Genomic DNA, 12176 nt, shown 5'->3' with positions numbered 1-12176 from the left:
GAATAGTCTTCGTGCTGTGGAGCCTCAACTGGTGGCAATTACCTTCATCGTTGCTCTCGCTTTCTTCTGTCGATTCTGATGATTCATAGGAGTGGGGTCAGGCATTCTAAGTAACTGTTACAGTATATGATTCAGTGACGACTGCGACATTTATATATATATAATAGGGTGAACACATACAAGAATAATCTACATTTCATGAGATGCTGTGGTAACACGGACGCTATGACACATTTGTCGTGTTGCTGCTTATGGAACATTCATCAGACATTACCTTCATCATTGCTCTTACCTTCTTCTGTCGATTCTGAGGAGGATGAAGAAGAAGATGACCCAGAGGAGGATTCCGAAGACGATTCTAAATTCAATAATTTATCACATTTACTTATCAAATGCTCAGGTAATAACAAATAAATCTAGACATACTTTGATCATGTTTCCCTAAAATGCTAATGGTTGATGCATGAAAGGATAAAACAGAAAAAATAGAGAGAGGAGGAAGAACTGTCCAGCATACTGGTAAAACACTAATTCTCAAATAACTATGTTTCACGTATGAAGGGTTTTCTGACTGCAACTGCGTCAGTAGAAATTTACAAGCTTCAATTCGCGGAAGGCTGAGGACTATGGTTTATACCGTCATGTTTTTATCTGTTTCACTGTAATGTGGGATGGCTGGACGCCAGAACATAATTATCAGACTTTCTCTCATTGTGATATTGCAACGATACTTTCTCTGCGGACGTTAAACCACCCACTCAGCCATCACTTACTTATTGTCAAAAGTGATTTTCTTTTAACATGTAACCTAGATAAACGATTGCCTTCATCATTGCTCTCACCTTCTTCTGTCGATTCTGAGGATGACGACGAAGATGACCCAGAGGAGGATTCCGAAGACGATTCTAAATTCAATAATTTATAACATTTACTTATCAAATGCTCAGGTAATAAAAAATAAATCTAGACATACTTTGATCATGTTTCCCTAAAATGCTAATGGTTGATGCATGAAAGGATAAAACAGAAAAAATAGAGTGTATTAATCTAATAAGCTGCTATATGGCTTTCAAGATTGCGGATAAACCAGGTTGTAGAACACACGATGTCTTGAATAAACATTGCACAGGTATAAATCCGTGACATTCATACAATATTAAGGTGTTCTGTCCCCCGTTGTTACTTTTTTCATATAAAATTGATGAAATTGTTTGTATAGTAATAATTTCTTTTTCATTCTTAGCAGTCTTGATATCTTGACTAAATTACTTCTCCTTTGTGGTTAGGAACGCCCCCACACTCAAATCATCAAGTGATGGTCCAAAAGATTGTTCCTTCCATGTAAGATTTGACACCGTTCACGTCATTAAAAAGCATGTTTTTTTGCGATCGGTCTTCAATTTATTCAGATAATTAGAAACTACTTTCACAGATGTACAATACTTTTGAACACCAAAGACATGTCTTTCCAAACATTTCAGTTTAGATGATTGTATTTTTCTTATATAACCTGTCAAGTAGCACTAGATGAGCAACAGAACACGCCTCTCAACCTGAGTGAGTGAGTGAGTGAGTATGGTTTTACGCCGCTTTTAGCAATATTCCAGCAATATCACGGCAGGGGATACCAGAAATGGGCTTCACATATTGTACCCATGTCGCGAATCGAACCCGGGTCTTCGGCATGACGAGCGAACGCTTTAACCACTAGGCTACCCGACTGCCCCTCTCAACCTGAACATTAACTACATGATTACCTTCAGTATCACGCTTCACTTCTTCTGTTGACTCCGAGGATGATGAGGAAGAGGAACCAGAGGATGATTCAGAGGAAGATTCTAATGGTAACAGATTTAACAAATATAAGTGAAATATTGGTTGTTTTGATCTATGAATCTATAATTCTCCTATCCTCCTACACCTTTTATGGCAAACTGTTTCCATTATGTGGATAGTGACAACTGTCACAGTTCAAGACATCTAAAAAAGATAAACTCGTGGAAGAATAGTCTTCGTGCTGTGGAGCCTCAACTGGTGGCAATTACCTTCATCGTTGCTCTCGCTTTCTTCTGTCGATTCTGATGATTCATAGCAGTGGGGTCAGGCATTCTAAGTAACTGTTACAGTATATGATTCAGTGACGACTGCGACATTTATATATATATAATAGGGTGAACACATACAAGAATAATCTACATTTCATGAGATGCTGTGGTAACACGGACGCTATGACACATTTGTCGTGTTGTTGCTTATGGAACATTCATCAGACATTACCTTCATCATTGCTCTTACCTTCTTCTGTCGATTCTGAGGAGGATGAAGAAGATGACCCAGAGGAGGATTCCGAAGACGATTCTAAATTCAATAATTTATCACATTTACTTATCAAATGCTCAGGTAATAACAAATAAATCTAGACATACTTTGATCATGTTTCCCTAAAATGCTAATGGTTGATGCATGAAAGGATAAAACAGAAAAAATAGAGTGTATTAATCTAATAAGCTGCTATATGGCTTTCAAGATTGCGGATAAACCAGGTTGTAGAACACACGATGTCTTGAATAAACATTGCACAGGTATAAATCCGTGACATTCATACAATATTAAGGTGTTCTGTCCCCCGTTGTTACTTTTTTCATATAAAATTGATGAAATTGTTTGTATAGTAATAATTTCTTTTTCATTCTTAGCAGTCTTGATATCTTGACTAAATTACTTCTCCTTTGTGGTTAGGAACGCCCCCACACTCAAATCATCAAGTGATGGTCCAAAAGATTGTTCCTTCCATGTAAGATTTGACACCGTTCACGTCATTAAAAAGCATGTTTTTGCGATTGGTCCTCAATTTATTCAGATAATTAGAAACTTCTTTCACAGATGTACAATACTTTTGAACACCAAAGACATGTCTTTCCAAACATTTCAGTTTAGATGATTGTATTTTTCTTATATAACCTGTCAAGTAGCACTAGATGAGCAACAGAACACGCCTCTCAATCTGAACATTAACTACATGATTACCTTCAAGATCACGCTTCACTTCTTCTGTTGACTCCGAGGATGATGAGGAAGAGGAACCAGAGGATAATTCAGAGGCAGACTCTAATGGTAACAGATTTAACAAATATTAGTAAAATATCGCTTGTTTTGATCTATGAATTTATATTTCTCTAATCCTCCTATATCGTCTATTGAAAACTAAGTGTGATCAGGAAGACATTCTGTTTCCTGTATATGGATTGTTACAACTGTAACAATTCTAGATATCTAGAAAAGATTAATTGGAAGAATAGTCTTTAGTTCTTGAGATGCATTCGTAGCTGAATGCTGTGACATGCTTGTTTTGTTTTTAAAGGGCACATTAAAGGACACGTAAACTCAATATAGTCCCTTTGCAGATGTTCTTACTTTAAGACATACCTAATCACAAATGTTTGACCAAAAATAAATTTGAGAAAACGGAAGGAGCATTGAAAATACGATAAAAATTGACAGGCGAAATAGTGCCCCAAAGAGATAAATTCGCCTCTGGTGATAAAACAGGTTCCTTATGTTTGACGTGCTGCGCAATTTGAACGATGAGCAGGGACCAGTTTGTCTGCTTCCGCCTCGGATTTTTTAATCGGCAGGTGGTTATGTTGCCCAAACAGTATGTTAGTCATAAAAAGCTAGTTACAGACATTAGTTGTTATGGTAATTATTCACAATGTCAAGTTCAAAGGTCATTTCACACACTCGCCCCTCCTATTATCAGTCCATCAGGAAACAGTAGTATGTTTGTGGATTTGGCCTAATTTTGTACGGTTTATGTTAACATAAACGCGAATGTGTTTTGTTAGCCATTTAAATGTCACTAAATCACTTGCAACTAAATCATTCTCATTTAGCCCAAACGTAGGAATACCTTCAAAAGCTTCCCTAAGGCTTCTTCCTCGAATGCCTCTACCTTCAGTCAGAGTGACTGACACCAGGAGAACGGAGAGCATCACCTGTACGATCATTTTGCACTGAAACATATTGACAATCACATTTTAGGCATACAGATGAATACATTGTGTCATATATCTTGCTTGTCATACAGTTGAATCAAAATATAATCTCTGCAAGAGTAACGTCTTAAGCTCAGCTATGATACGTACGTCGAGCCTAGTCACCTGTGAGTATGAACGGTTGAGTTCTTAGTAGATAAATTGCTGAACAACAGAGCGTTTATATAGCGTTGCAGATATAACGTCACTGACAGATATATTATCAGAATGAAACATCTGGGGATATTTATTCATTGCATTTCATGGTGGGAGTGGGGTTACAAACTGGACATTTACTGAATAATGAAACACTTAGAAATCAATGTTTAATATATTGTTCCTAATTCTGGCTCATTTTACTGCACAATGCAATACTACACAGGGTGCTGGGATTCTTTTGAAAAACATAATTGTTCCAGACAAAGAAATTGTTCAGCTCCTTTTTTCCATCCCACACTAGAATATTTAATAATAGGTCCCTTATCATTTTTTACAGTAATTTTCGGATGTTTGATGAAATAATATTTTCTAATAGAATGAAACCTCTTTAAGTCGGCCTCAGTTATCTCGTGCATTGGATTAAGAAATATGTATGATTGTGGTAGCAGCACTTTACGTAAGTATAATTGAAAAAGTATTTTCCCGTATGGTTTGGATACTTATTTAGGATACATTTATTTGGTATATGGCTGGCAGCTTATATGTAGGGCAGGGTTACTGGAATTATGTGACCGCGGATTGTTACTTACATATGTACCTCGTGGATGGGGTCAACATTTTAGGACAAAACATGATGTTATTCAGATTTATCAACATGCGGTGAGTTGGATCTATTTGGTCCTGATGATAAATTATTTTTCAATCAGTGATGTTCAGTTAGTATTGATTGGAAAAAAACCCATATATAAGTTAAATCAAAGCTGAGTAAATGGTGATTAGACAAAGAATAAGTGAATAATCCAACATCAATAATGTGCTAGTTTCTTCTCAAGGTCCGCCAATAGAGGTCATGAGAAAATACATCATTCAAATTATATCTACATCTACCTTTAGTACCTAATATGGGAATATTTTTATAGGCCTTTATCACAGGTTAATATTGCCAACAATCAGTGAGCAAGGTGATGGTGTATATCCAGCTGGTGCTTCGTACAGTTAACAGATGTACTGTAAGCCCCAGGGTCCTCTGTATGGTGGGCTAACATGGGTTTATATTCACAGAACGTAGTGGAATTAATACCATGTGGGTTCCCCAAAACACATAGGTTTTGCTTGATTCTTTGTAATCTCAGAAAAAAACACAAGTTAAATTCTTTCAAGACATTTGTGTTTTTAAAGTTTGTACACCACTATCCCACACGATAAACATCATTCCTTGATCCAAGGGGTATTTGTTTCTAGACGTGATGACCATAGATGAACATTCGACACAACGGGGGTTTGACTGCAGTTGCATATCTGTCTTCAAAGGTTCAAAATAATTTGTCAAAAATTATAGCAAATGCCATCTGAAGTTTACGAAGAAAACAATATGTGAAATGAATATGACTTCCTAATTGGGGGGTAAAATCTTCAGGCAAAAAGTAAGCATCGCCATTGGCACCAATTGTGCTGCCCTTCTTGCTGATCTGTTTATTTATGCATAGGAATCGGAAGTTCTGCTCGGATTAGCACAGTCAAAACAAGGTAATTTGGCCAAGACGTTGAATTTAACGTTAAAGCTTGGGTATATTGATGATCTGATTTCGTTTAATAATCATAAAAATAGCCACTTCCCTTCCACTTATTAATAATTACCCACCTAAACTGAACATATCTGTGGTCAACGCGTTTAATAACAAAATGCAGCATGGATCAAGGAATGACGTTTTAAGTTTGTCATGTTGAATAATGGTGTGAAAGGTTGCTTAATTTTTTTACAGAATTGAATTTGGTTCTTTTGTGAGATTGCAAAGATCCAAGCAATCCTTGGAATTTTTGAGAATCGACATGGTACCAGTATTAATTCCACTTGTTTCAATACTTCAATATTTAAGAAAGTCCATCCATGATTGTATCAAGGATTAAGGAACAAATTCTTTGGAATAATATCAAATGTTCCCTTTTAGGAGTGTAGATTACACGTCAGAAACATAGATATCACCTGTCAAGTATTTATGCATAACAGTTGGCGACAGATGCGTCCATGAAACAGGCCTTAGACGTACATTCTGATATCAAATTCCTTAACTTTCCCAACTGTGTTAGCTTATAACAGTAGGCGTAAAATGTATTAATCGAAAATAGGTATGGTTTTAAGGACATATGTCCTACAGGTATCATGCGACATAGCTAGCTGTCTCACACGCCTTTTCATTTTCAATACTGATATCAAATTAAAGCATTTAACTAGCCAATACGTGCAGCCTATAAACATCGTTTAATTGTTATCTCAAAAGAGCTTGATGACAAAGAATAAATCTCTATTCAGGCGGTTTTGAGACATATTGATGAAATGAGCATGTCATCTTAGAACAGACATCATAACAAAGCATTTGTGTATCATTATTCATTAAGTTATTAATCAAAGTAGTTTGGATTTCCAACACACACCTTGAAATATATACATGTAGCTATCCAATGAAAATAATAACGTATTAACATTAGCATTTTATGAGTAATTCTGTATTGTAGAAATCATGAGAACCTGTTGGTTCTACTTCGGAATTAATAGATCCGAGTGATTTCGCCGTCTTAAAAATGTTTTGGTTGGTATTTAATTCCTCTACAATTTGCATAATGACCAATAGTTGCGTCAGTTTTTCTCGTTCAGTATGGTCAGTGAATTCCTGGCTCAGGATCAACTGCAACATCAATAGCGCGACGTCGTCATAATGGTGTAATTCGAACTATAGTTCATCCCTTTGAAACACCTACTGACAAATAGGTGAGGTGAAATGGGGTTTAACATCGCGTCCAAGATTGTTGCACTTATATAGCGACGTGCATGCACACGTGTGTGTGTGTGTGTGTGTGTGTGTGCGTGCGTGCGTGCGTGCGTGTGCGTGTGCGTGTGTGTGTGCGTGTGCGTGTGCGTGTGCGGGTGTGTGTTTGTGTGTGGCTGCTTCTACTGGTCCGGACTGATGCCGATTAATAGTGCTAGCCCACTGAGTTACCATGCCGCAGTTTATCATGAATACCCCACTCAGACACAGTATACTGACTCCGAGCCGACCAGTCCTCGTTTTAGCCACTTAGGCGCCAGACAGGGTAACAACAAGTACCAAGTTTTAACGTCTTTTGGTATGACGCAGCCGGGTAACGAACCCCGGACCTTCCGCTCTCCGGGCGGACGCTCTACCACACGACCACGAGGGGGTTACTGGCAAAGAGCCAGCGGTTTGATGCCAAAGTTGACGCTAATTTTACTGCAATCATTTTTTTCAAAAAGCGTTTAAATATTATTTAAGATATTGATTCAAACAATGTAGGTTGGCTACAGCAAAAATCAAATCTGCAATTGTCCTTTCATGTATTGTCCCTACATGGATTAGTATTATTCTCTCCCGAATATTACTTCCTGATGACCATCAGAAACTAAAATGACCATCAGAAACTAAAATGATGTCCGATGAAATTCCGTATTTAAACTTAAAATATGTACCACATGTTTTTGAGTTTTAACAGTTGACTTGCATTTGCATGTGTTTGTGGTGTGATCATACGGTGGGACAGGCTACGCTCACCTTTTCGTGAACACATGGTATCATCACAATTTAATGATGATTCATAAATACATGATTATGATATACTTGGAATCTTACTGTGGAGTCTGCTTTAAGCAGACATTTCTTATGGTTAGGGAAATGGTTATGTTTTAAAATGTTTTGTGACAACAGTTTAATGAGGTTATCTGGACAGTTTCCTTTTTGTTGTGGGGACGTCGGTTACGGTATTGGAATCAATCAGGTGTTTTTTCCCTATAAGGTGTTGTTGTGTGGGCGAGAAATGTACAGGCGAAATGAAAGCAAACCAAATTGTTCTCTGTAACATACGTGCGGGTATAAATATTCACATTTCATGTTATATTGATGAACCACTCTTTCCTCGAAACCGAATCATATCCTTCAGGAATAGATTATTGCATTAGAATTATCAGGTGAGAACCCATATATGAGAAACCTCAGTATATATGGACATCACTTTTACTCTCTATCGTAATTTGATAAAATGCAATATTTGTTATGCATTGAAAATTGCTGATGCTGTATTGCGTGGTCGTTTTGCTGTTAGATATACATGTATGTTCCTTTTTATTCAATGTCCATTGCAGTATCTGTAGCTGTATATTTATTCAAACATTGCAGATTGGTTTCAAAATACACGTCCAAACTGCAACTGATTCTATATGCGGGTTAGTTTATGTTCCTTTTCATCATTACCTTCTTGATGAGTGAGTGAGTGTGTGCGTATGGTTTTACGCCGCTTTTAGCAATATTCCAGCAATATCACGACGGGGGACACAAGAAATGGGCTCCACACATTGTACCCATGTCGGGAATCGAAACCAGGTCTTCGGCGTGACGAGCGAACGCTTTAACAGCGAGGCTACCCGATCGCTCCACCTTCTTGATGAAGTTTGTTTATGTTTTGCGAGTTGTTTTAGGCCTATCTGGTCAGTTTCATTTTCCGGTCTCGTGGCGTCGGTTCCGGTGTTTGAGCGCACCTTACTTTTATTTCTCCTGCTATATGTAGGTTTGTTCCGTACGGAAGCGTAGTGGGGCCACATTGAATTATTTTTGGTCTAAGTATCTCCTACGTAGGACTTAGTATCTCCTACGTAGGACTTAGTACCTTCTACGTAGGACTTAGTATCGCCTACATAGGATTCAGTTTCTCCTACGCAGGGCTTACTATCTCTTACGTAGGACTTAGTATGGCCTTAGTATTTACACTGAAATGTCTGAAGGCCACCAAGCTTCTTTATCATAAACTACCTGGAAAAATAAAGTACACACCCATATTTGATGGTGGCTAAAAATGAAACATTTTTTTGTTATCTCCTTGTCGTGTCATTTTTAAGTGTAAACTTTCCTTTGCCCCGCACTTTATATCAAATCATGTCAAAAGGAAGGGGAAACTGTATTAGTTAGAATGTGTTGCTAAAATAATGAACAGCTGAATTAATACACAGGCGTTTTCATAGGATCTTTCACCTTACACACCTTACTTTCACCTCCATGACAAAATAACACATACATGTATATCACGTCAGTTTCATATACGCCCAGTTCATCTGAAGTGTCCCAGAATCAACCATCTGCTAGATGAGTATATACGGTTGTGAGGTTGGCCCATCATGTCAATGAGTTTACTGATATATAATGAACGTGTCTGCACTTTCTGTTTTTCAAAGGGACATAACCATGTAGAAGATGAATTCCATGTTCTTATGATTTGTGACCATTATTCTAGAGCAAGAAGAAACTCTTTTCCCAAGCGTCTCGTTACCCCTCCCTCTATTGAGAATTTTATAAGACTTATGTCAGCTGAAAACGAACAAATTATAAAAGGCTTAGGTAAATTTCTCTCCCAAGTCATGAACATCGAAAGGAAACACATTGTAATGTAATTGATGTAATTACATCTACTCAGCATGCAAATATATATACAGTATATTTCCATTGTATTATGGGCCGGTGGCCTGAAGTACCGAATAAATTTGTCTGTCTGTCTGTCTGTCTGTCTGTCTGATATCAAATCAGTAATCATCTAATCTACCAATATGTATCACGCAGTTTATTTAGGGTTATCTGGACAGTTTGCTTTCAGGCATGGTAATGTAGCTTCCAGACAAGATATACAGGGACAAATATGCTCTGTAACACATATGCGGGTCGTCTACAAAGCGGAAAATCTTTCTTTTCATGAAAGACTCATCTACCATACCTTGGAGGGCACACAGCCAACGCAGTCAACGTACCCTATATACTACCGACAAAAATAGGGGAAGTGATGAAATGATAGAGAAGATGTAATGACGATACATTTCTGTAAAGTTATTTCAGGGAGCGCACATCACTATCTTGTGTGTCCACCATTTTGGGCGATACATGCACGACACCTTTGCGGTATGTTGTTGATAAACTTGCGTACGGTTGCCCTTTGTATTGCCCGCCATTCCGCCTCGAGAACAACCCAAAGCCGGGTCACGTTGGCGGGTGCTGCGTCTCTTGTGTTACACACTCAGCCCCAGAATATCCCACAGTTGTGGACATGTCAGGGGACTTAGCGGGACAGTCCTATGGCCGTATTGTCTTCTCGTCGGAGATAATCGGTGACGACCTGGGCACGAAGTGGTCTGGCATTGTTATCTTGCAGTTTAAAACTTCCGCCAATAATAATACAGTATGAAACAACTACATGACGCTAAATTCCGTCAACATATCGCTGGCTAGTCAAATTTCTATTCACAAGAATCAAATCAGTTCGACTGCCATGTGTGATACCGCCCCACACCATGACACTACCGCCCCCATACCGATCATGGCCAAGAATTGTTGCCCTGGCATACTGCTCGCCGTAACGGCGCCCAAAAAGGTTTCCTGCCATCTGTGACTCGGAGGCAAAACCTTTATTCGTCTGTAAACATGGTATAGTGTCATTGGCGCACAGCCAGTGCCAGGTGTTGCCTACTAGATCACCAATTCTTTTGCCGCTTATGGTAAGCTATTAGAGTCACACCCTTCACAGGACGCCTTGTTTTCAGGCGGGCTGCATAGAGCCTGTTTTTAACGGTAGATGTTGAAATTCGCCTTCCTGTTATTGTACGGGATTCTCTATTGATATCACAAGCAGATTTGAGTCTTTTGCGTAGTGCAATTAATGTAATAAAGCGATCGCGCATAGGTGTCGTTTTTAGGCCTGTCACGCCCAGGCCTCATTGGATAGATGTGTGGGTTGGGGGGAAGTATGCGTGTGCATGGGATATAGGTATGTATATTTTAATGTAAGTATATTTGAATGCATGTATACCTGAGTAGATGGATGAATGCATATAGGTATGTGTATGGGGTGAGGGATGGGTTGCATGTAGGTATTACGCATTTTATATATTATATTATTGTATGTCTTTTGAACCTTAAGTTTTCAGTGTTTCGGCGACTGTTTTCAGACTTCTTGAGCTTTGAAAAACGTTTGAACTGTTGTCAAATTCAATTTCCATGCGTATACTTTCTTTTGCTATGCAGTTTACATAAAATACACCATAAAATCCTGTCAATAAGAAGGGGCGATCGGGTAGCCCGGTGGTTAAAGCGTTCGCTCTAAACGCCGAAGACCCGGGTTCGATTCCCGACATGGGTACAGTGTGTGAAGCCCATTTCTGGTTTCCCCCGTCGTGATATTGCTGGAATATTGCTAAAAGCGGCGTAAAACCATACTCACTCACGCAGTGTCAATAAGAAGAAAAAAACAATAAACGGCAAGGAATGTTACAGGTGAAACAATGAAGAGCTTAGTCCAGATACAGACGTTTTCATTGGATCTTTCACCTTGCAGCTCGATGACAGGATTAACACATAGCACGTTAGTTTCATATACGCCCGGTGCATCTAAAGTGTCCCAGAATTAACCATCTGCTGGATGAATAGTTGTTGTATATGTAGTTATATGGTCGGCCCATCGTTTCAAATAGTTTACTGATATCAAATTGGTATACTCATCTATTTGGCCAATATGTATCATACATAACTTAGTCTTATGTAACATATTAACACTTTTATCAGAAAACGGATACTGTAACATCATTTGTATATTGGCTTAAGATTTCAAGGACATACCTTATAATTTCCTAACATAGTGTAGCTTGTCTCTCGTACAGACAAATAGAACAAATATCGGAAAGTTTCAAAGAAAGTCTATACTATACTATCTTGGCACAACTAGATGAAGGCATTTTTTGGATTCCTTTCTATATTATATTAAAATACAATTTAACAAAGGCAAATCATTTCAGAGTATAACTGTTAGCCTACAGTGCAGGCGAAATTGTGAACCTAAAGTGAAATGCTAGACCAAAATGTTATTTGTTTGTTTGTTGTTTAACGCCGCATTCAGCAATATACCTGCTATATAAATGGGGGGTGTGAATAGTCGAGTCTG

At 38.3% G+C, this 12176-nt stretch overlaps 1 protein-coding gene across 1 annotated transcript in view; it reads right to left on the bottom strand.

Moving 5' to 3' along the window:
• Positions 1-4177, bottom strand: part of LOC124137059 (uncharacterized protein DDB_G0271670-like) — a 28371-nt gene extending 24194 nt beyond the window's left edge. The window contains exons 1-7 of the mRNA XM_048403886.1: positions 4161-4177; positions 3911-4013; positions 3028-3108; positions 2278-2358; positions 1758-1838; positions 843-905; positions 275-358 (exon numbers count right to left, since the gene is read on the bottom strand). Of these exons, the coding sequence (XP_048259843.1) occupies positions 275-358; positions 843-905; positions 1758-1838; positions 2278-2358; positions 3028-3108; positions 3911-4007 (487 nt within the window). The 5' untranslated portion in view covers positions 4008-4013; positions 4161-4177. The remainder of the gene's footprint in view (positions 1-274; positions 359-842; positions 906-1757; positions 1839-2277; positions 2359-3027; positions 3109-3910; positions 4014-4160) is intronic.
• Positions 4178-12176: the final 7999 nt, after the last annotated feature.

Source organism: Haliotis rufescens, unplaced genomic scaffold (genome assembly GCF_023055435.1).
Source record: "Haliotis rufescens isolate VD_foot unplaced genomic scaffold, xgHalRufe1.0.p SCAF_3, whole genome shotgun sequence".
Taxonomy (NCBI): Eukaryota; Metazoa; Mollusca; class Gastropoda; order Lepetellida; family Haliotidae; genus Haliotis; species Haliotis rufescens.
The sequence above is the reverse complement of the archived record's forward strand: the minus strand, read 5'-3'. Positions and strand labels throughout refer to the sequence as shown.